Here is a 25,208-nt window from a genome sequence, read left to right as displayed (position 1 = left end):
ATTCTATTCTAAAAAACAGATGGTAAAATAAATAGAAGTCTCATATGCGAACGGACCTTACTGAAAATCTTATGGTACGTTTTTATCTGCGAGAAATTAACGGCCCAATTCAAACAGTGATTATAAGATGTCACAGCGATACGATAGCGATCTGAGTGTCAATAGTGACGTTTTTGGTTGAAGAAATGTCACTTTTGACACTGACTGATCGGTAGCGTATCGCTGTGACACCTTACAAGCATTGTTCGAATTGGGCCGTAAGGCCTCGTTCTCGTACGCCGTACGCTGCGCACAGCGTCACGTTCTATTTACATATGTATACGTACTCGTCTGCTCTGTTCGTCTACGTATTCGGTCTGTACGGATCATAGACTAGGAATCCTCTAGACTGAGTTTAGAGCAATTATTTCATGAAACCGATGCTGCCAAAAATACGGGGGTGCGGGGGGACGAGGAGAGCGAATCCCGTGCCGTGATTGGTCCGTTCAAAGACACGGACTCGAAGATGGAGTAAAATTACGGTATGAGTGGCAGAGGGGGTAGCGTTACTATACTCAGTCTAGAGGATGTCTTGTCTGTGGTACGGATACGTATTCCAATGTAAAACATGAATAAATGCGCATCTTACCTGCATCAGCTGTCCCTTTTAGCCCCACTGCAGTACCCCCAACCCTTCAGCGTGGCCTCAGAAACCCCGATCACGAAACATACGCTCGTTCCTGAGGCCGACCACTATACACCCGTTAAAACAAATGTATTCGCTCCGTGCATGACTGGCGCCGGGCTAGTGGGTGTAAGACATGTTGCTTATTTGACAGTTGGCAGCTGCAAGGGATCATCCATTAAATATCACACAAAATGTGCTGTTGCTGTGACCTAATAATAGAATGAACCCTAAGATGTCGTCCCAAGAAAGTTCATATTATCATCACGTCGTTTTACCCCCACCAGCAACTTAGCACAGCCAATAGTGGGGCTCGGAGCGTGCTGTGGCCCTCTGGGGCGTTATTTGGCGGGGATGCGGTCCCTGAGGTACGACAGTATTGAGGCGGTGCCTTTTTCCAAGACGGCGTGCCGCGGCTGCCGGAACACGTTGCCCATCAGCTCTAGAGACCTGGAAATATACTTATGTTACAATATCAGGCAATGACATCGCTACATACAGTAGGACATACTGATCCAGTATTTATGGTTAGTGTAAGTTAAGAAAATGCCAACTAACTTTGGTTTCACAGGCAGGTGGTATTTAACCACCGAAAATCCAGAGCTGTGGTCTCAAAATATTGCGTTAAAGAAAGATTATGTTATGAAAGTGAAGGAAGCGAAAGAGGTATTTATGTCAGGATCGTAGCAAGTGGAAATCCGTGGTCTCTGCCTACCCCTCTGGGAAAGAGGCGTGATTATATGTATGTGTAAGTTTGTATGTATTGCATTAAAAACAATTTTTTCTTCTTCATAGAATTGGTATTACATTTTTAATTCTGTTGGTTAAAGTTCACTTCATTACCTATAGAGTGCATCGATCATGACTCAAAAGAAGATACCTGAGGTGTGTGAAGTTGCCCAGCTCTGGTGGTACGCTAGCGATGCTGTTGTTGGCGAGGTCTAACACAGCGAGGCGGGGCAGCCTCGCCAGCGCGTCCGACGAGACGTTGATCTCGCTGATCTTGTTCTCGGCCGCCAGTAGGATCTCGAGGTTCTCCAGCGAGTACACGCAATGTGGGATGTTCGTGAAGCTATAAACAATAAGTGGGTCTTGCGTTATCATCTCACGTAAGGAGATAAGGATTAAAATTTGAATTACCTTATATAAATAAGTTTAGTAGTTTCGCAAAGAGTTAGAGTCTGTGCGGAAAAAGAGTCTCGTCTCTTTCCGCACAGCCTCTAATACGAAATCTCCAATTTGGAGTTCGGACAGATGGTCCGAAGACAGGACTATACACCGAGTCACCGTATACTTACAAGCTACATAGGTACATGGTGACTGCGCCAGTTAGCCTTACTTGTTGTTGGATATGACGAGCTCCCTCAGATCCCTCAGAGCCTCCAGGTCAGCTGGAAGCTGGCTAAGACTGTTCTTGCTGATATCCAGGAGTTGCAGGTGCTTGCATTGCGCCACCTCGGCGGGCAGTTCGGTCAGGTGGTTCGAAGATAAGACTAGTTGCGATAGCGTCTCTCGTACGAAGCATATGCTAAAAATTAAATCATAAAAGTAAATGAGAATCACATTCTATTCGATATCAATGCCTTTCTCTGCTCTTATCAGCAGAAAGTATTTGACGGAAAGATATATTGAAAAATAGCGTCACAACGAGGATTTCAAAGTACGAGGGCTAAATAAACTTTCCTAACTGAGTGCAGATAACAAAATTGTTCACAATACCAAGGCGAGGAAAATATCAACTGTAAAACATTGCAAATCAAATATTAATGAATGCTACTAAATATTTATCATTCAGAATCATCACTTAAAAGTCAATCCCACCAACCAACAAGAGGATTTTTTTTTGCATCTAATTATTTTGCCTAACTCTTGTGGATAAAATGCAACTTTGTCATCAGATTTTGACGATCAAAGAGAGCCTTTAAGCTGGTGTGGTGAAAAATAAGTTTTTATTTTAACACATTATTTGCCACCCAGCCAAACAAGACATCCGCGCAGGCCACAAAAAATTCTTTATAGGTGTAATGATGTACCACGATCTCGACTATGGGGTCGTCCGGCCTGGGAACGAAATCATAAAATACCCGATAGTCGGGTTTTCGTCACTGAATTACGTTTGCGCACTAACGCACTTACCCTGTAGGCACTTGTGTCAGATTATTCTTGGATATGTCGACGATGTGCACCTGCGCCTCGGCCGCGTTACGGAACACCTCGTCGGGGACCGTCGTCAACTCTCGGCCGGGCAACATTAATGCTTGGTTCTTCTTTAGTGAGAACCTTAAAAGAAAATAATAACAATTCTTGGAACTGAAGTTGCTAAGAAGCACTGAAGCAGAGGTTGCTAAGACTTGACGCGCTCTTATTATCTGAACAATAAAGTCGCATCAAGATCATTTTGAACACCTGGCCCGCTTAGCAACTATTGCTGCTGACGCTAACTGTAGCTTGGATCTCCTCGTGCATGCGGTCGCGGAGGAACTTCATCATGCGGTCACAAATAAAGCCCATAATAGCAAAAATAGTGCCCCCTAACCCTTGTATACAATTCCAATAAAAAATGTCGTTAGTGCGATGTAGAAAGTTAGAAACCTCCGCGCGCGGTACAGCGCCATCTAGCGTGATATTTGGTAAACTTGAAAGTAGACTCACTTGTCCGGCCACTGGTCTTCGTCGACCCTGGTTTCGGCCAGGATCTCCTCGTGCATGCGGTCGCGGAGGAACTTCATCATGCGGACAATCCCCCCCAACCCTTATATACAAGTCCAATAAAAATGTCGTTAGCGCGATGTAGAAACCTCCGCGCGCGGCACAGCGCCATCTAGCGTGATATTTGGTAAACTTGTAAGTAGACTAACTTGTCCGGCCACTGGTCTTCGTCGACCCTGGTTTCCGCCAGGATCTCCCCGTGCACGCGGTCGCGGAGGAACTGCATCACGCGGTCGGTGCCGCCGCGGATCACGTCGTGTCGCACGAACGACAGCTTGTTGCCGTCCATGCTGATGCTTTGCAGTTGGGTTAGGAGGCCGAGGTTTTTGGGTAGCCTAAAAACGGGGACACGTGGTCAACATAAAAATAATAGTAGAAATCCGTAGCATTTCTCAAAATTATAGGCACATAGGAGAGAACACAGGTATATGTTATAAAACCTAATGAGTCCTTCTAGGTTAACACAGGTCTGTGCAAGACTCTAAAACTGTTAAGGTATGGAAGTGCCACTCTAAACTTCATACTTTCGTAGGAATTTGGCGTTTAAGATAGCATTTTTATATTGTCATTGTGGAGTTCGTGCATTCCGCAAGATACTCGAATGAGCCTGGGCCGGGCACATATATCGCAGATGATAGGAGGTGGAGCAAGCGTGTACTAGCGTGGAGCCCATGGAGGCCTCATTCTTAAAGACCAGATCAAAGCCGTCCAATCAGATAGGAACATGACATCAAAAACATTGCAGGCCCACTCTGGAGGAGAGAAGCAGCAAAGCGGGCTCCTTGGAGGAGATTTGGACGCGTATGCCCAACAGTGGGCACATACTCGCTGAGAAGAGAAGAGATACCAACAATGTACACGATGACGCGCCGCACACAACAAGCGTGGCGTTAAGATAAGATAAGATAAAAGATAGTTTATTCAAGTAGGCATAATTACAATGCGCTTATGAACGTCAAATAAAGCTAGGTAGACCGGCTCCAACCCTACACCTCTGCCCCGAGAAGATTTAAATCTCGCCTCAATTGGAGGAGGGTATCCCAATATGGGACCGGCAACAAACTCGGCGGGACACATCTTTTCAAAAATAATTACATCTTATAATTAACATGCATTACTAGAAAGGGGTTCACCTTTTGTACGTCAATGATAGATATATCCGCACCATAGGTTCAACGCCAAAGACCGATTAATCGGTCACATATCACAGAGCAACATAGACCTACGTGCATATGCATAAAGTTCAATTTCAGTTTTGACACTTCGGTGACGTGGCGTCAGCGTGACAGCTTTTGTGTTTGACACGGCGTCGAAAAGGTTAAAGCGGGCATTACATTATACAATTTGCAGAGCGCTAATTAAGTGTTGCTAGGCGAGATAAAAAAGAGCTTGTTCATTCGTTCGTTCACTACTGCACTAGCTAGCGACGCTAATTAGTGTCTTATTTTCATTTCTTCTTAGAATCGAACCGCATCTTCCGAACAGAGCTACTAGCTCTAGCTATCATGGCACCATCAAATCATCAAAAAGACCTTCGCCGTTCATACAGTTCATGAAGTGTAAATAGTGTAATATAGAAATACGTACTTGTTAAGATTGTTGTTGCTAAGGTCTAGTCGTTTCAGCTTCTGTAGCAAAGCGACATTCTCCGGTAACACTTCCAGTTGGTTGTCTCTGATGTTCAATACGTTCAGGTGTTGCATTTGATCACAAAACTCTTCAGTTATTTCCTAAAACATTGGGAGATAAATAAAGTAATAGTGTTCACTTTTACATATCAAAAAAATCCTGTAAGTCCTTATAATATGTATAAGAGATTCCTTTTTTTTTATATTATCACATCTCGATAAATACAGATGAATAAAATGGTAGGTACCCAAGGGAGTCCGCAGTAATGACATTTTGTAAAAGGAGTCGATTTCACTGGCTTACTTAATTTAGAGTCAAAAAACGAATTATACTTGGTCAACCAGATCTTGACAGTAGAAAAAGGCGGCAAAAATGTAGGCGCGAAGGGATATCGTCCCATAGAAAATTTGAATTTCGCGCCTTTTTTACTGACAAGATTTGGTTGACCAGCTATATTTACTTAGTCAATTAAAAAAGGCGAAAGTTTGATCTTCCGCCGAGATAGAATTATTACATTTTCGCGTATGTATTTTTTTTTTCTGAAAGATCCATTTGTCATACTTTAATGGGCGCAATCAAATTAGTATTACCTTAATGTAGTTATTAGCCAAATAGATTTCTTTTAAAGCTGTACACCCGTAGAAGTCCGGTAGCTGTTGAATATCATTGTGGTTCGCATCTAGCATTTCCATTCGCCGGAGCTCCCCAAGCGCCGGCAGCGAGCGTAGGTTGTTATTGCTTATGTTCATTTTCTTTAGGTCTAAAATTAAATAAAACTTTTGTACAAACAGACACAGAGAGGCTACCGCGAAAATCGAATTTCGCAAATTACAGGGATCTTTCTCTTTTACTCCAATGAAGGCGTAATTAGAGTGACAGAGAAAAATGGCCGCAATTGGCGAACTTCGATTTTCGCGGTTATAGCCCTGGACACCACACAAAGTACGTAGTACCAGCTTCTGCCCGCGACTTTGTCTGCGTACAGTCACGCTCTGTGATTGTTACGCCATTTAGGGTTCTAGCTACATTGGACATACCATATCGTAAGTATGGAACAACCAATATAGCTAGGACTAAATGGCGTCACGATATCCCGTGTGGTGACTGTGCAATGACGATTTCCGTGATATAAACTATTCTATGTTTTTCCCGGGGACTCAAACTATCACCATACAAAATGTCATCTAAATCAGTTCATCAGTTTTAGCGTGAAGAGATAACAGACAGACAAATTGAACATTCGCATTTATAACAAGCTGTAAGAAGGTAGGTATTTGATAGTGACCTAGGATATCAAAATCGCAATCGCAAATGAATTGCTCCACAAACCATAACCTATTTATTTTTACGCCGCGTCCGTCTGAGTACATAAGTGGCGACGCGTGTCTAAAGACCGTGGGATTTACCTAAAGTATTCAATAAACTCACTCAACCGCGCAATGCGCGTGTTATGCAAACTGCATATAAATAACAAATAGAAACAGCATAATAACAAGAAATGAATAGGTAATTGTGTTAATTTATTTTGCAATACCTCCCCGTGCAGATTAGCAACGTTAATAGCAAAACTTCCGTAAGACTCAGACATATTAAATACCTAGCGTCTCCCCAATCCCACTTCCATAGTAAATTCAATTATTTGACTTGACATTTAATTTAAAATAATGTTTACCTCTTAAATTGACGATGTCAGGCGGTAGTTCCTGCAGCTGGTTGTGTGACAGATTGAGCTCCACTAAGCGCACTAGGTAGCCCATGCCCGGGGGCAGGGCGACGAGTTTGTTGTGGGACTGATCCTACAAGTTACCTCTTAGATTGACGAAGTCAGGCGGTAGCTCCTGCAACTGGTTGTGTGACAGATTGAGCTCCACTAAGCGCACTAGGTAGCCCATGCCCGGGGGCAGGGCGGCGAGTTTGTTGTGGGACAGATCCTACAAGTTACCTCTTAGATTGACGATGTCAGGCGGTAGCTCCTGCAGCTGGTTGTGTGACAGATTGAGCTCCACTAAGCGCACTAGGTAGCCCATGCCCGGGGGCAGGGCGACGAGTTTGTTGTGGGACTGATCCTACAAGTTACCTCTTAAATTGACGATGTCAGGCGGTAGCTCCTGCAGCTGGTTGTGTGACAGATTGAGCTCCACTAAGCGCACTAGGTAGCCCATGCCCGGGGGCAGGGCGGCGAGTTTGTTGTGGGACTGATCCTACAAGTTACCTCTTAGATTGACGATGTCAGGCGGTAGTTCCTGCAGCTGGTTGTGTGACAGATTGAGCTCCACTAAGCGCACTAGGTAGCCCATGCCCGGGGGCAGGGCTGCGAGTTTGTTGTGGGACAGATCCTACAAATTCAAGACATTGGTATTAATCACATGTACAGTGAAGAGTAGATTCTTTCCATTTATTTACCATTTACCATTAGGTGCTTATGAATGCCACTTTTTTTACATATACTTTTAAAATGCCAGGAGTTCGTTTAAATTTTGGTCTGTTCATATTGCATGGCATGTCTCGAAGATCGAAGCATACTCAGACAAATTATAAGTTCCATTCGTAATATTCAAACCTGGTGGAAAACTCCTATTCATACATTATAATACTTATAATAATACTAAAAATGTGGGGAGCACTGCTGAGTGACACTGCATTCTCCAGTTTAATAGAGAAGTCCAAGTATACTTTAAAATTTGATCACCAAATTTGCTATGGAAGTTTTATAACATACAAACCAGAAAGGTCAACATGACCAAATCGCCAAAGTCAGGTTGGATCTTCTCAAGCTGGTTGTGAGCAAGGCTGAGCCACCGAAGCTCACCGAGCCTGAAGAAGGACGTCGGCAGAGCTGCCAGCTTGTTATGATTCAGGCTCAGGTTAGACAGGTTTTTCAGCTCGCCTATTTCATCTGGCAGCGAGGTTAATGCATTGTCATGAAGCTAAAAATTAAAAAGTTGTTAAATTCTCTTAAATTAGAAAAATTACTTACTTTTCATTAGCAATAACAAACTTTTACAAGACAAAACCTAACAGATATTTATATCAAGGATATTGAAATGTACTAGAAATGTCAGTAATTTTTTTTAAATAGCCGAGTCCACACAGAGCGAGCATACACGCGAGGCTATTTCCTCACGCACAAAACGGCAAGTGTAAACGCGCCTCGGGCAAAATATTTTAATTACTGTTGAGTGTATACAGAATTTAATCCCACCTTTAAAGTGACAAGCTCCGGCAAGAGTTTGACTTCGGGGGGGATGGCCGCAATGGCATTGGAGCTGAGGTCCAGGAGCTTCAGGGGCTCGCTGTTCCACCAGTTGTGCCGGTCCTCGCGGGCAAAATCCACTTCTTTCGCCTCCTCTAACACCAACTCCTCTATTTTCCACACATTTTCTGGGACTGAAATATATTTAAAATTATTATTTTTGCAAAAATTAACCTTGGATACAAACAAACAAAACAACTACTTCTCTGTCTCAGGAGGAAATGCCATAACTTAAGTACCTATACAAGTTTAATACTGTGGAGAGGTGTGTGAAAATCTTATTTATCATTCAATTAATGTAAAGCTGTAAAGCCAAATTCCTACAATAGTCTCCACCCAACCTGTACTTCCTGTCTCCGCAAGTGTTTACTATAATGCGCAGTAGGAAGTAATCAACCAGCGAATATCAAAGTCAGGAAGTCACTCACCAGTTCCCAGGCCGCGCCCGCTCAGATTGAGCTGCCCCGTACGCTTAGCCGACTTAATCAGACCATTCGTCAACACGCCCTCATCTGCCTTTTTATCTTGAAGATGGAAAACAGATTTATCACACACTTTTATACGCGATTTTGTATGGGGTCTACGAGACATGTTTAAAAACAATCGAAAATTCTAGAGTACAGCTGAAGTAAACAAACTGCTTATTAGAAGTAATCTTCATGTAATAGAATACGGCTATAACTAGTTGCAAATGAACTACGATTTTATCAAAATAAACATTGTCCCTGAACAGTGAACAACCTGCCTAAACGACGAAGTCGACGAAGTTCACTACCATTTCACTACTGTGCGTCAACGTCAATGTCAAACCTCAAATCAAAACAAGCATGAGACGTTTTTAATATCCTTAAATATAAGCGCGTACAAAAACTAGCATGTCGTTATTTATCGTAATAAAAATTAGTAAGAATTATTATATTTGTTTCTTATTTATAACTAAGTAACTACTCTAATTAACAGCTGCATTAACAGATTTCTCATTATTTTATGGTGATTGCGTAAAAAATATTTGGTGCTAGTACTACCTAATTAAGTGGAGAAGACTGAGCAGGAAAGCGGACCCTGGCGCTAGGCCGGAAAACGCTAGGTTGAAGAAGAAGAAGAGACTACCTAATTATAGTGTGTCAAAGGTCTGTTTGATTTCAAACATAGACAGAGAGAATCATACTATCTTTGTCTAACACTAGTACTAGTACCCAAAAGAAAAGGATGAGTATAGTTTTTTTGTTCCTATTTACTGACAAGATTTGGTTGACCCAGTATATTAAAAAGTACTTATAGTGTGTCAAAGGTCTGTTTGATTTCAAACATAGGCAGAGAGAATCATACTATCTTTGTCTAACACTATTACTAGCACCCAAAAGAAAAGGATGAGTATAGTTTTTTTTGTTCCTATTTACTGACAAGATTTGGTTGACCCAGTATAGTTAAAAACTTCTAAATACGTCTTTACACTGATGTTACCAGCATACAAAATACTGATCAATGATAAAAAATAATCGATCAGTCGAATAATCGATTCAGAATCAAAAACTAATAAAAATCGAACGCGGAAGGCAACTCCCTGAGGACCTACGTAAAATCAAAAAACCTTATCTTCCTCTCTGTAGCTCGCTGTCTTGCTGCATGCAAGAGAGCGAGCTACAGAGAAGAGCGATAATGAGGCAGATAACGATTTTAGATTTTTCTATGTTGTCGGTAATCTTGCTATTTCTACCTGCCCTACACAACCCACCTTCTTATAGCGGCAAATTGTAAACGGTGACGTATAGGTGATTACCTATGTTATCGGATTCCTCGAAAGAGATGATTCCTTTTCATCCAAAATTCTAGATAGAGCCATCTATTTTAATAATAACTGTAACCAGTCTTCGAGCACTGATTTACTAAGTTATTTACGTACCCCCAGTAAAAGTTAATTGTAGGTACCTTTCTAATATACGGCGCCAAATCAAATTCCCTATCCGAATAAACATAGAATAAGTATGTTAAGTACCACATTACTAATGTATGACTCACCTTCGAATTCATTGTGAAATGATTTAGGTGAGTTTAACTCGTTGTGATCATGCATCATGTTACAATTTGACATCGTTCAGGTACTAATCCAAGTAATCCATCAGCTTAACGTAGATGTTGCAATTTTGTCCTACAAAAGTAACCACTGTTTAATATTACTTAAGCATAATGTCTAGTAGTCTAGTAGTACTCTCCTTTTATTTCGTACTAACACTAGAAATATATTTTAATGTTTAAATTACTAACCATGTATGGACATTTTAGTCTCAACCATAATGAAAAGGTACCTATATAAGTACCTACCTGATTTATCTAAATGCAGTTCGCTTTTACGAAGCCCGAGAGATTGTAGAGAAGCCCCACTTACGCCTGATGCTCCCTCAGCCAGGCGTGGCTCACTCCGCGAATTCGTCGCGTATCACTACAAGTAAGTACCTACACAGTGCCGGTCCGAGCCCTTGATCAGGGTAGAGCGAAATCGGGTTTTGGCGCCCTTCGTTGAAATTTTCAAGTATTTTCCACCCCCCCCCCCCCCCTCGCCACACTCTTTAAAAAAATGTTTTTTCTCGTTTGCCATTTTGGCGCCCCCCTTGGGCGCCTAGAGCGGCCGCTCCACTCGCTCTACCCTAGATCCGGCCCTGTACCTACATGTACACCAATTTTGGTGTCTAGCTATAGTAGTTGCCGCACACCGCTACGGAACGGACGCCTGCTCGCGCTTGCGCCACCTAGCGGTCATATCTGTCGTAATAGAAGCGTTTGAATCTTTTATACCTAGTACTATTATTTATTTCGTGCCTATGCTCGAAATTCCTCGGACTTCGTGCGCGAACTGTACAAGTAGGTATGGTAGATCAAAAAGCGAATTGCACATTTTGACTAACGAAAGACTGCCAACTAAGAGTATCGAGTTTCGATCGCTTAAAGTCCATTCTACCTGCATTAAGTTACATTACTTATCTTTATTCCGGATCAACTGCAACTTTGCACATTGATTTATAAGAATAAAGAACCTTGCTGATGCTGAGTTGGAGTAGGTATTTGAAATCTATTTAGCTTCCCTGCAGCCACAGATGCCAAAGTATAAGTAGGTTCATTACCTGCCTACTATCTTGAATTGGATTCTTACCTTATGGAAATGTATCAATTTCATCGTGTTTTCAGTGGAATAAGCCGTTTGAACTTTTAGTGTTTTGTGCGTAATTAGAGTTTGAAAGGTACGGTGACATTCTTGTGTGACTGGCATAATTTGTCCTTTTTATCAAATGTTGGTCATTTATGTCATAACGAACGTAAAGGAGGTAACTTAGATTCCAACCTTTGGTTCGAACGTCCAGTCGACAGCAAAAAGGTAAGCGGGCGCGGTGTTCAAAATGATCTTACACGATTCTTTTAAAATTATAAAATGTAGACCTACCTCGTGCCTACCTCGTACCCATAGCTGGGCAGAAGTCCGTTAATCCGTTAATTAACGAAGTTAAGTTTTCGAGTAACGGATTAACTTTTAAGTTAACTTTAAAAAACTGCAACGGACTTGTTAACTTCCGTTAACTTTCCTTAAGTCCGTTAATCGTTAATACCTAAGTACCTACTCACACCGAGGCCGCGCGCTGCCGCGCCGCGCCGATTACGTTCCGACTAGTTTGCGTTAGGTTTGTATGCAGTGCAACTTTACATAGCGCGAATCGTCGCGCGCTTGTACTACTGAATAAGAGTCTAATATTGCTTACCCCGTGCGCCGTATTAATTTTGTTATTACGAGAGTATGACAGAGTCGATCGCGGCAACCTGAGCAGTTGCCATATAAGATACACGGGTGCGAGCGAGACAAATATAACAACTTACTTACTATTCGAGACCGAGCGGCAGATGCTAGCGAATGATATTTTTGTTATATACTATTATTAATTAGTAATGATTACCATGTTAATATTGTTAATTAGTACATAGATTAGTCTTTAATAAAAATCAAAATTTATGATTATTTCTACTAGTTTTATTTCCTATTGCGTATATTTACGATTTCGAGTTAACGATTAACATTAACTTCCGTTAAAACTTTTGAAAAGTAACGTTTTAACGTTTAACGAAGTTAACTTTTTATGTACTTAACGGATTAACGATTAACGAAGTTAACTTTTTGATTAACGGTGCCCAGCTCTGCTCGTACCTATTAGGTACCTACGCCGAAAGTCTCGGTGGGCGGCCGGTGGTTGCTGGCTGCGCCGACCACGTTGCTGATGCGCCATACCAGTACGAAATGAGTACGAACAAGAATCTTTTAACGCCAGAATTTCTACTTCACTCAAAACAATACCTACTTACTAAAATTTTCATGTGTGTTTTTATTAGGAATCAAATATACCTACCTATATATTAATTGATAATAATTCTTTCATAGTACTTATACGAGTAGCTTTAAGTTATTCTTCAGACGGTTAAGGAAAAAAAATCAATAAGTTTCTTATAAAATATTTATTACACAGCAAATACAGATCACCACACTGAACACATGACTCTGCGCGCTGCTAGACGCACTCATCCCTGCGTCGGCGCCGCCGATATTTTCGACGATGTCGGCGGCGACGGTGCGCGGGCGCAGCTGCATGGTGTCGTATGATTTGTCGCGCGCGCGCACTGCGCTCTCCTCGTTGCTGCGCCAGTACAGGGACTCTATGGTTGCTAGGCACTGTGAAAAAATAAATCAACTTCATGAATCTAGATTTCGAAATGTATTTTTTTATTCTAACTGAGTTCAACTGACTTATATTATCTCTTATTAAAAACATAATGAACTTTATTTTTAATCGATCGATTGAATTTGGTACCTATCGGTTTTATCGATCCATTAATATTACTGAATGCGTAGGGTTGATCCTGCTCACGTCTCCCCAATCAACCTGTATGTATAAGCTGCTAAATCGTACACCAACAACTTAGGTAGTTCAGTAGGTATGTATAAGTGAGTAGGTAAATTCCTGACTCTTCATATAATATTAGTTTGACGGCAATAAAGTTTGTTATCATTCCATTACGCCACAAGTTCGCCTGCGGTCCCAACTCGTGTTAAAGTAATGATGAACTAAAGCTATCTACCGGTAGTTTCGGAACTCGAGTGCTTCAACTCATCTCATTACCTGCGTTCTACGATGTTCCTGCCGTTCTATAGTGTTTTCTAATCAATCAGGCATATTAAGTTTTACTTAGGCTTACTTTTGTTATACGAAATGAAATGTGTTTATCCAAATCTCGTAACGCGTGCCTAAGTTATCTGGATAAAGAAATTATATTATTAAATTATAGATTTTTGCTTAAACTAATTATTGGTTTTGAACGATTTCCTATTTTTTTAGTATATTTTTTCCCTGTCGCAGAATTTTTTAGTGTCTATTTCCAACAAATGAACTACGAGCTAGACGTGGCTAGAAGTTCAATAAGTAAAAAGTACTGTTTTGGTGTTTTTCACAGACTTGTCATTTTCGCGCTCGCGCTTGACAGACAGCTGAAGTGTGCGAAAGGGAAGCCATCACGTATATGAACATACCATGAGTGCGAAAGAGTCAGACTACCAATGAGAAAACGTGACCACTTTTGACTTTGACGACGGCCGCGGACGGCCAATAGCGTATCACAGTAATTTTCAAATTGAAAAATATACACGGATTAGGACGAAAAGTATTAAATAAAGTAATTCAGTGAAGATTGCGTCTTGTAGTGTGCCGGATTTCAGTGTTACAGTGCCAAATAATCCAAGCAAACACAAATTTCAGAGGATTTATGATATTCCTAGCGAAATTTTCATAACGATATTTTGTCAAATTAACAGCGTAAAAAGTGTAAGAAGCCGGTTTATAATAGTAGTTTATGCAACAGTGATATAATAAGGGTTCTTAAAATTCAAGGGTCGAAGTTACAAAACGAGACGTAGTCGAGTTTTGTAAAAAAAGACCCGAGAATTTTAAGAACCAATTATGAGCTGTTGCATACATTACTTTTTCTATGACAGCTGCAGCAAAAAAAAAAAAAAAAAAAAAAAAAAAAAAAAAAAAAAAAAAAAGTTATTATTAAAAAAATGGTTAATATTAAAAAAAAAGAGTTATTATTTAAAAAAAATTGAGTTATTATTTAAAAAAAAAAGTTATTATTAAAAAAAAAAAAGAGTTATTATTGTAAATGAAAACATACCTCTTTCAATCAAGATGATCGGAACTTGTATCTTTAAAAAAAATAAAGCAGTTGTATTATACTCATAAGATGACTGCTAGCAGTCATCTTATGAGCCTATAGACAAAGCATTCAAATGACATTGCTTTAGATATCACTGTCAGTCATTTAATTGACACATTTAAGTGCTGGAGTAGAAAAAGTTTATTATAAGTTTTTCTTCCTTTGTGTGCTAATATTTTATCATATTAGTCTATAATTTAAAATATTTTGTGTAAAAACATAACCTGTTACTTTACGCTAGGGCTTGACAAAATGTTCATATGACAGTATCGATAACTTGTCGGTATATTAATAGCTATGTAATTATTTCTTCACAAGACATCATTAAGATATTAGCTTTTATAACCGACTTCAAATAATAACGATTGTTATACCTTTTTGAAGGTGCTCATGTTTAGCGGTAAATTTAAACTTCACTTTCCAACACAGTAAGAGTTACATTAAGATAAGTCTGCAACGATTTTGATAGTACACGCAGTGCAAGTGTTATTTATACGTCATAATGTCGTAGAATTTTAACGTTTAAAATAACACATTTGAAAAAGTAGTCGATAAAGCAATCAAACATCGACAGATTATTAATATGTTGTAACATGACATCACTATTTTCGATCTCACATAGACAATTTACGCACACACTTGCATTTCATTTTTGGTCGCACTTTTGAAGATTGACAGTTGTTCTAGTCATATTAATTCTATGGTGTTTTTTAATGTAGGTATTTGTATGTAATCAAAATCGTTAGCTCTATCGATCCGAACATTTGGATGGTTACATCCAAATCGAAACTGTTAAGTTCTTCTTATAAAAACCACTATATTATGACATTTATGACAGTCACCTTGACTTTCAAGCCGTTGTTCTGGAAGTGGTCCTCGGTGACTCTGAAGTCCAGCGGCAGCGTCACCGTCTCGAGGCCCTTGAGCGTGCGACGCGCCAAGGTCCCGAGGGCGGCGGGTGGCGCTGGCTCGCCGTTCACGTACCTACAAAAATACACCAAAGTTTGGGGGATAGAATTATTTTCGATTGTCATTTCTGAACACTCTTGACATTTGGACCTTTTACCAAGTATGTAGTAGGTAGATTAAAAAAATAAAGTGTGTAGATAATACCTATGTAAAGACTGACCAGGAACATATGATCACGCTCCATGTTGCGGAATTTCACCGGAACTAATTTTTTCATACTATACTGAACTGTCACCCTCACGGAAGAAAGAAAGAGCGCGCCGCGCCTATACATGAGAATAACAGCGCCCTCTTGACAATGATCATATATTACTAGTCAGGCTTTACTTACTTATATATTACGTATTTAGGGAAATTTAACTGCAATTCTTCAAAGGTTTTATTAGGGAAAAAAACAATTCAACGAAAAAATCTTTGTTCCTTGTAGGTATTTTTTCTTTTGCTTTTTATTGCAACACTATAGTAGTTTATGCAACAGTGATATAATAAGGGTTCTTAAAATTCAAGGGTCGAAGTTACAAAACGAGACGTAGTCGAGTTTTGTAAAAAAAGACCCGAGAATTTTAAGAACCAATTATGAGCTCTTGCATACATTACTTTTTCTATGACAGCTGCAGCAAAAAAAAAAAAAAAAAAAAAAAGAGTTATTATTTAAAAAAAATTGAGTTATTATTGTAAATGAAAACATACATCTTTCAATCAAGATGATCGGAACTTGTATCTTTAAAAAAAATAAAGCAGTTGTATTATACTCATAAGATGACTGCTAGCAGTCATCTTATGAGCCTATAGACAAAGCATTCAAATGACATTGCTTTAGATATCACTGTCAGTCATTTAATTGACACATTTAAGTGCTGGAGTAGAAAAACTATATAATAATATGCAGTAGAGTAGACTAATGTACGCACCAAGCCAGCGTCGGCGCTGGGCGCGCCGCCCCCGCCGTGCACGCCGCTCGCACGCGCTCGCCGGCGCGGTATCGCGACCCGAACCCGCTCAGCGTTGGACCGCTCTCCGGGAGCACTGGAACAGACAAACAACTATTACAATGATGATGATTGATGACAGTTCGATTGTCTCAATATGTTGTTTTTCGTAGGTACTTAATTGGTACAATTTGAAAAAGCAGGATGATTGGGAATGGGTAATAAATTAGCTAACGAACTTGACAATTTCAGTAATTTAGTATCTGCGATATTAAAACAAAATATTTATTTATAAAAAAATATAACTATGCTGATAAGACTATGATTTATAAGTATGCTGATTCCAGTTCTTTACTACTGTGTAATTAAAGTTTAGTATAATACAACAATACCAACGCGAAATGAAAAAACAGTCGAAGCTTTGCAACTTTGCACCGTCCAAGAACTTCAAGAAAAAGTTTTTACAGAGTTAACAAAGATAATCTTGTCTTATTCTACTTGCGCCCCGGCTTACGCCGTAAAATATTAAGATTCATCCGCCGTCCGATATCATCTGGGAGTCTGGGACACTCAGTTAGAAACTTTACCGCTTTCCTCGTTGCTTAACGAGAGGGCGAGACGAACTTCGTACGTGACCAGCCAACCAGTATAACTTGATATGAGATGTTGGGCCAAACTATTCAAGTCTAGGTACGGGATAACGTTATACGATAGAGGGAACAGCCATATATTGGTGTTGTTTCGCCGCATGGCTTGGTTTTGTAGACCAGGGATGTTGCGAATATCCGCATGCGCATCCGCAACCGCGGAACTTCCGCATTATTTTCAACATCCGCATCTGCATCCGCATCCGCATAAAATCGATGCGGATTTAATGCGGATGCGGATGTGGAACAGGTCGGTACAGGAACGTCTTAGTATCGGCGTAAGTGCTAGACTGCTACGTAATTTAGTCATTAGCCAAAAAAAACTATTAGAAATTAGCAGTCAAGCGTGAGCGGGACTTAATGTACGGAATCCTTGGAACGCGAGTCCGACTCGCACTTGGCCGGTTTTTTGAAATAAAAATTACTAAAATGTAATATTTGACGTTTTTTATGTACCTACCTATCTTGACATCTGCATCCGCATCCGCGGATGTGAGCCTTTAAAAATCCGCATCCGCGGATGTCAAAAAATCGGCATCCGCAACATCCCTGTTGTAGACATGCCGAAGTCCCTTTTTCCCCCATTTGGCCGATTTAAATAGGTTATCTAAAATCTAAATTTTTATGAGCAAATATTTCAATGTAGTCAGTTAGGTCTGAATCAAATACCTAACAGATGAGGGTATCCGTATCTTAGACTATAATATTTGTTATTCTGAGCATTAGTCTCTTGAGATTGGAATATCACCCCTTGTCTTAGTTGTGAAAGATATTATCTCAGTAATTTTATTCTGTACCTACTAACTTGAAATAAAGTTAGACAAAAGTTTTGCTCGTAGCAAATGTGCAGGCAAGAAGGATTAAATAGTTCTTGGCTTAGTAAATGGTATATAATGGCCATAAAATATACATATAGACCCGTCCAAATGTACCTACAGGTTTTCAAATGGGTATATAGGTAATTAATTTAAATACCTAATTGCTTTAGAAGACAATCATTCCTGTTTGGTGACTGCTAAATTTGACAACAATGTATCCTGCTATTTTTGATTTAACTTCGGTTAGATGGGGTTGAAAAACACTTGTATAAAATCCTAATACTGGTTCTCTCGCCCCGACCAAAACAATGTTTCTCTTAATGTTCTAATAATGTTTGTAAAAGCAATCTACGACTCACCGACGACGGCCATGTCGGCGTGGTCGGACACGGTGGGGAAGAGAGGTCTCTCGCCGGACACCTCGCAGCGGTAGCGGCCTTCTGTCTCCAGCTCGGCCGGGCCTAGCGTCACGTTTGAGCCCGATGAGTCAGATTTCTAGAACATACCAACTTAGAGTAAAGGTGAACCAGAATCTATTGAGGGTGCGCCATGTTGCGGAATTTCACTGAACTATTTTTTTCATACTACACTGAATTGTCACCCTATACATGAGAATAACAGCGCCCTCTTGACAATTATCATATATTACTGGTCAGGCTATAAGTTAAATGCAGTTAAATGATATTTCTCTTAAAAAAGTGTGGAAGAACAGATTTCTAGAACATACCAACTTAGAGTAAGTTAAATGCAGAAATGATATTTCTCTTAAAAAAAGTGTGGAAGAACTGTCTATGAAAAAGATTCAAAGCACAAACTTTTGTCGTCAACATTTTAAGCGGAGAGGGGCAGAGGTTGGCACTTTTATTAAAGTTACTCGTAAATACCTCAACCTGAACCCCGGGCAGCGGGAACCGCCTCCTCGGCTCCGGGTCTCGTGGCACGTGGCGGAAGAACTCCTTGCCGTCCTTTAATCAAACATTAATTAGCGTGTAAAACAATGATTTATCCTAAAACGTCCAATCTCCAACCAACAATTATACTTCTCCGGCCTCTCAAGCCATTGGCCAGAGCGATTGGATATTGAATTATTAACAGAGAATTATTGGATCTATTGGAAATTGGAAAATGTACACAATGTATAGTTCACGGAATTAGAAAGGCTCTAAATTAAATAGATAATGTACAAAGTTCAACTATGACGGTCGTTGTACAAGTTTGACTTCTTTGTCCGCAGCAATAGCACGTTACGCGAATGCTGCACACCAGCAGCAGCTTCAGCTGCAACATATCTTGTACCACTTGACGGAGTAGAGCACGTCGTGCGGCCCGAGCTGCCAGTGGCCACAGCAGCCGCTCCAGCAGCAACATACCTTGTACCACTTGACGGAGTAGAGCACGTCGTGCGGCCCGAGCTGCCAGTGGCACGCGAGCGCTGCGCGCGCGCCGCGCGCCACGTGCGCAGGCACGCGCAGTTCTAACAGCTGCAGCGAGCACGCGCATTCTGTACAAAAACACCGATCGACCAAAATTAATCAGGTATGCAAATATGGCATTTGGGCGCCTAAATTGTGAGTTGTATTGTAGGTACTCAAGCGGGTATTTTTATTCGATATAAAGTACTTTCACTAGGTAAGTTTAGCAGATCTAAAAGTTGAAGAACGGTCCAAAGCTCCTATTAAGCTCATTTACCATTATTCTAAATTGAAACTTTAATAATATGGGTGTCCATCATCGGCAAAGCGGCCTGTATCGTAGACCGCTGTAATGGCCGCACAGATTCCGCAAGGAGTAGGTATATATATATACATAGGTACGAGTACATACGAATTTATACAATAGACTTATTTTAGGTACGTTTACGTAGGTACCTACTCTACTTATCTACATATAATTTATATGGTGAAATAACTATAGCAGAGCCGACCACCTATATTATAAGTTACATACCTTTGGAAAAGCAAAAGCCAACAATTATATCGTAAATATCTGGGTGACCGAGCTTCGCTCGGAAAACATATAAAAACTCGAAAATGCGCGTTTTCCCCGAGATAAGATAAGTCACACACTCACAAAAATATTTGATCTCTATACAAACTTTCAACCCCTTTTTCACCACCTTGGGGGATGAATTTTCGAAAACGCTGAAATTAGTTTTCTTGTTTTTTAATATAATACATTTTCACAAAGTTTCAAATTCCTAGCTTAAACTAAAACTTGAACCCCATACAACTTTTCATCCCCTTTTTAACCCCCTTAGGGGTTGAATTTTTCAAAATCGCTTCTTATCTCTTGTACACTTTACAAATGCAACCTAGTGTGCAAATTTCAACTTTCTAGCTTTTGTAGTTTCGGCTCTGCGTTGATGAATCAGTCAGTCAGTCAGTCAGTCAGTCAGGACACTTGCATTTATATATATAGATGTACGTATATACCTAAGTACTTATATAACATGTTATCTTTTTAGAGGTCCATACAAAACGTTGTTCACGGAGCTCTTATAGAATCACTTCGGTCTTGGAAATCGGTTGAATGCAATTAATTATTTGAAACAGCACATTGTTATCCGTAAAATTATATTTAAATAAAAAATCCAAACAGGCATCAAGATAGCATAAGTAAGAAAAGGCAACAAAGACACAAAGTGGTCATAAATCAGTCGGCAACTAGGACAAAGAATAAATTAGTGTTTTCGTATGCATGTAGGTCGTAGCTAATCTGGAGCGAGTACATTATGCGCCTAGGATGTCCTGGTCTGTTATCTGAGCTAATTTTAGAGCTGGACACGTATGTTCTCTACGAGTACGTTCCATTCCAAAGTAGGCACAGCCAGCTGCGGAGACAGTGGCGGATTTGCAGTCTTTGCCGCCCTAGGCTCAGACCCTGTAGCCGCCCCTTCAGCATCAGCACCCATAATATTGACTACATTTAGGTCAGGCAACGAAAAGGTATAGAGGGAAATGCTTTGGACACATTTTTAACTTAGTAACTTTGTTTGGACTCGTTAGGAGGTGAAAATATCAAAAGTCCCCGGCCGTAGCCCTTGAGCGGGGGTTTTTCGCTTATAATATCTTGGAAACTATGCGTCGTTGTGACATGATCATTATAAATACCTACAAAATGAAAGCTGATTAATTTTGCTACAAGTTTTATACAGTCGAGTTTTTCGATCTAGAGCAGCGGTTCTCAATCTTTTTTTTGACGGAACCCTTTTGGAAAGCGAAATACTAAACACTTACTAAACAAATACTTAACAAATTTTTGTGCCGCTTTAATATTATAAGAATTCTCCCTGTTATGTTCATGTCATGAAATGTCATGTACTAAACAAATACTATATATGTTAGGTTATCTCTCTTAACTGATTCAATTGAAATCCTACTAGGCTAGACTGTAAAGTATAATTGGAATACATAATATTTATAAAGTAATTCATTAACAAAGCTTAATACAATTTAATGTGATTGGATGGCCGTGCGTGGACCTTATCTCTACGATATAAGATCTACGCATGGTTATAGTTGAGTGTGATGCTGTCTCGCAAGATAGATTTAAGATACATACATATAAGTAAATTTATGTTCCTAATGCTAACTTGTTACTATTAATAATTAGTGTACCTAATTTAGCTTAAGATTACTCTAGAGCGCACCGCCAACAAACTGTCTCACAGTTTGGCGAAACATTAGATTAAGGTACTAAAATGCTGTATTTTATGTAAAATTTTCAATAAAAAAAAAAAAAAAAAAAAAAACTTAATGGAACCCTACAATAAAACAATAGTTTTTAGAAGTGTTTTTTTTTTTTATTGAATAAGCATAATTCTAAATTCTTGCGGAACCCCTGCAGGGGTGTCGCGGAACCCTAGGGTTCCGCGGAACACACTTTGAGAATGGCTGATCTAGAGTATCTTGTTTAGTTTTTGAGATAGCCGCTCTTGAATTTCCATCAATAATATTCACGGTGCTCACGAGGAAAGGAACCCGAAAGATTTTAACAGTGTAGCAGATCTGCGAAATCGACTCCACACTCACGTTCGCGGCTTCGCTCCGCGATTCACGCACGAGTGTGGAGGGCCCTATACAAGCCCCCTCCAGACTATTGTGCGTGAATCGCGGCCCGACTTCGCCGAGCGAACATATCGCGACGTTGACGTTGACTCCACACTCGCAAACTTCTCGGTGAAACTTCTCGGTTCTCGGGTCGCAGTTTAGTTCGAGCCAAGATGGCTGAAAAGCATCAGCTGATCGAGTTTAACTGTCATTTATCTAAGGCATCATACTTGCTGTAGCTATTTTTCCATTTTGTTTTGTTGTAAAACCGTAAAATATAGCCGATATATATAATAGAATTAATATTTATCTTGCAACTGATGAGCCAAAATAGTGTGTATTGTGAAGACTTGCAAGTTCGCGCTTCGCGCCTCCTTTAACGCTGGCCGAAAAACCGACAAAAAACGGGGAACAAGGCGCGAAGGCGTGAACAATCTGTGAAATCGACGCCACACTCGCGTTCGCGGCTTCGCGCCGCGATTCGCGCATAACTGTGGAGGGCCCTCAAGATATCGAAAAACTGTAGGTACTAAATAAAACTTGTAGCAAATTTAATCAGCTTTCATTTTGTACAATGATCAGTCGTTAGAACGCATAGTTTCCGAGATATAAGCGAAAAACCGAAAAATAGGACCTTCAAACCTCCCTCTTCCCCCGGCTCAAGGGCTACGGCCGGGGACTTTTGATATGTTCACCTCCTAACTAGTTCAAACAAAGTTACGAAGTCAAAAATTGTGTTCCAAGCATTTACCTCTATACATTTTTTTGAGAATTCGTTGCCTGGCCTAATTTTAAGTTATTTCTTGTTATCATCAGCGATTTTTTTGTCACAATTTGCCGCCCCTAATATCTCGCCGAGTCGCCGCCCTAGGCTCGAGCCTACTGTGCCTTATGGGAAATCCGCCACTGTGCGGAGATATTTGACATTTGACCCCCAGCACTTGTAATATGTAATAATGTAATTGACCGAAGCGTAGCGAAGGTCTACGTTTTGACTCGGGCATTTTGCTTTTGTATGTCCGGATGTTCTTCTCTACAGGTCGCAATTCTTAACCGATTTTCGTGAAATTTTGTGACCGAATTCTATGACTAAATAATTTTTTTTTGTCGATCCGGTTTTTGGAAATTTTTCAAAATAGCGGAGTCGTGATAGCTCCCGCCTAAACAAATAGTCGTATCGGTACATAAGAGTTTTTTCTTTTTGAGATATGTTTATAGATTAAATGGCCAAAAATTCAGAAAATTTGTATCGCTGGTTTTGGCGGTATTTAGATATTTAGTTTTTACTTGAGAATGAGTAGCAAATTTCGTCAGCTTTAGTAAGAACTATAATGGCGTATTTTGCAAACGTTCGCTTTTTTTGTTTGCATCGGCAGGTCCCTGGTTCCATCCCCAGTAATAGTATACTGCTACATAACTTTTTGTATTTTTTTATACTTAAATTTCGTATAGTTGTTTTTTATTTTGAAAAAATGAAAAAATTCGTATTTTTTATTTATCAAGCGCGGGTTAAGCGTATTCGTTTAATTTTTGTTTGTAGCTTTATGTAGTTTTTAATTTTTTGTTTATATTACATGTACTATACCTATATTTTAATAAATATTTTTTCCATACATTTATTCAGTTTTAAGCTCTGCTCGCGAGGTCTACAGCGCACAGAGCCACTAGTATATATATAAAATACAAATCCTTATGAGAGACGAGACGTCATACCGCTTGAGTTAGCTTGGTCCTACTCTATGCATATATGGTATACAAAACGTGATCTCTGGAATGAAATGTCTACTCCTGCCATTCTATCTGGCAAAAGTCCCCCTTATAAAGCTGTGCCCTAGGTTAACGGCGTATTTAACCTCGGGCCAGGGGGGCCATGGCCCGGGGCGGCAGGCTGCAAGGGACCATAAAACCGGGTTTATTTCCTTATATGGGATACCTACATTATCATCACGTACTAATGGATGACTCACGCTAGACCGGGCCGTGGCGTCCGACATGTCATTTTCTATGACGGCTGGTCGGTGATCACACTGATCACGTGGTGCTTTCTATAGAAAACGTAGCGTCGGAAGCTCCAGCCCGGCCCTAGCCCGGTCTAGCGTCGTAATCCTTAATGGGGTGGCGAATCTAACTGGTCTGGGCGCCAAATCTTTAAAATACGCCTCTAGCTAGGTAATTCCTTAATCAAATCTGATTAAGATTAGTCTGATTATCGGCCTAGCGGTTGATCAAAGGCCTCCAGAGTGGATCAGGCCAAATTAAGCAGTCTCAATTATTAACCGATGTTGCCAGCGCTGCGCTGTCCGCTCTAATTAGTCTCTTAGGAGACTGCTGCAGAGCCATTGAGTTTAGATTAAGCTAACTATTATGTGCATGCATACATACTACATAGCTAGCCGCTACGTACGGCCAACTTACCTATAGGTATCTCTATGTGGAGATTATTCAGGTAGAACTGTTCATTTATAATAAAATTATGCATGTCGTTCGTTTCTTGCTTCTCCTTTTCCTACTAAATGGCCTAAATACCCTAATGCAACATTACACTGAACAAATGTTAATACCAGTTGGATTTTTTTCTCTGGTTGGAACAGCTAAATGGAGCTAAATGTTATAAATTAACTATATACCTACCCACAATTAAATTACAAGAAAACCTATTAAGTGTTGATTATGATGGAACCCTTGGGACGCGACTGACGCGAGTCCAACCCGCACTTGGCCAGTTAGGTTTTTATAGGACTAAGTAGCAAAGCCATGCAATTAAAAAGTATTCCCATTAACAACCTACAATTAGGCCAGGCCTTCTGCCTGAGAACGTTTCGCTATATCCTATTCCTATCGCGTGCGAAATATTGCCGTTCGAATGACACTTCCTCACTTGTCTGTAATGTTGCGTGATTGCCATGCACCATGTCATTAAAGCTAGGGAAAGGACTTTGTTTCTATTCTTTTCTTTTTTTTTTAGAAATGGCATGTAATTTACTCACCGACTGTGAAAGCTAGCGCGACGAAGAGGCAGGAACGCACCGCCATGATGGCTCATTCACAAGACTCCGTCCATTGTGGGGCAGTTCACATGGCGCCTGTCAAATAGATAATGACTGAGCGTAATTATTGACAATTTACCTTAAATTACTCAGAAGGCCCAACGAGTCGCTTTGATACAATAATTTTAAAAGTTATCGCTTTCTCTACTTTTACCCTGAGAACTTTATTTGATAAGGAAAATGAGTACGGTCAATACGGGTAAGTGTGGTCATGGCGTACGGCTAAGTGTGGCTGGACTACACATTGG

The 25,208-nt window shown here is 40.2% G+C and overlaps 2 protein-coding genes across 2 annotated transcripts; both read right to left on the bottom strand.

Moving 5' to 3' along the window:
• Nucleotides 1-959: 959 nt before the first annotated feature.
• Nucleotides 960-9,033, bottom strand: LOC134651930 (leucine-rich repeat-containing protein 40-like). The gene is made up of 11 exons (XM_063507049.1): nt 8,684-9,033; nt 8,205-8,389; nt 7,726-7,929; nt 7,215-7,338; nt 5,593-5,762; nt 4,961-5,103; nt 3,523-3,708; nt 2,801-2,944; nt 2,004-2,192; nt 1,545-1,736; nt 960-1,114 (listed from the first exon to the last, which is right to left on the bottom strand). The coding sequence occupies exons 1-11, from the start codon at nt 8,844-8,846 to the stop codon at nt 1,006-1,008; spliced, it is 1,809 nt and encodes a 602-aa protein (XP_063363119.1). The 5' UTR covers nt 8,847-9,033; the 3' UTR covers nt 960-1,005.
• A 3,705-nt stretch (nt 9,034-12,738) lies between these two features.
• LOC134654398 (uncharacterized) lies at nt 12,739-24,985 on the bottom strand. Its single transcript, XM_063509857.1, has 7 exons — nt 24,901-24,985; nt 19,235-19,365; nt 18,749-18,829; nt 18,224-18,359; nt 16,382-16,496; nt 15,344-15,485; nt 12,739-12,963 (listed from the first exon to the last, which is right to left on the bottom strand). Exons 1-7 carry the CDS (start codon nt 24,944-24,946, stop codon nt 12,739-12,741), a joined length of 876 nt encoding a protein of 291 aa, XP_063365927.1. The 5' UTR covers nt 24,947-24,985.
• Between the last annotated feature and the right edge of the window lie 223 nt (nt 24,986-25,208).

Source organism: Cydia amplana, chromosome 1 (assembly GCF_948474715.1).
Source record: "Cydia amplana chromosome 1, ilCydAmpl1.1, whole genome shotgun sequence".
Classification (NCBI taxonomy): domain Eukaryota; kingdom Metazoa; phylum Arthropoda; class Insecta; order Lepidoptera; family Tortricidae; genus Cydia; species Cydia amplana.
Note: the sequence above shows the minus strand (reverse complement) of the source record. Positions and strands in the feature narration are given on the sequence as shown.

What these genes read in the sequence shown, in the direction of transcription:
- LOC134651930 (XM_063507049.1), bottom strand. Translation starts at nt 8,846, where the DNA reads ATGTCTCGTAGACCCCATACAAAATCGCGTATAAAAGTGTGTGATAAA. An exon ending in CGGAGCTTGTCACTTTAAAG is followed by an intron (nt 7,930 to 8,204) that starts GTGGGATTAAAT and finishes TTTAATTTTTAG; the next exon opens with CTTCATGACAATGCATTAAC. An exon ending in AGCAACAACAATCTTAACAA is followed by an intron (nt 3,709 to 4,960) that starts GTACGTATTTCT and finishes CCCCGTTTTTAG; the next exon opens with GCTACCCAAAAACCTCGGCC.
- LOC134654398 (XM_063509857.1), bottom strand. Translation starts at nt 24,946, where the DNA reads ATGGCGGTGCGTTCCTGCCTCTTCGTCGCGCTAGCTTTCACAGTCG. An exon ending in ACTCCGTCAAGTGGTACAAG is followed by an intron (nt 18,830 to 19,234) that starts GTATGTTGCTGC and finishes GTTTGATTAAAG; the next exon opens with GACGGCAAGGAGTTCTTCCG. An exon ending in TGCCCGGGGTTCAGGTTGAG is followed by an intron (nt 18,360 to 18,748) that starts GTATTTACGAGT and finishes GGTATGTTCTAG; the next exon opens with AAATCTGACTCATCGGGCTC.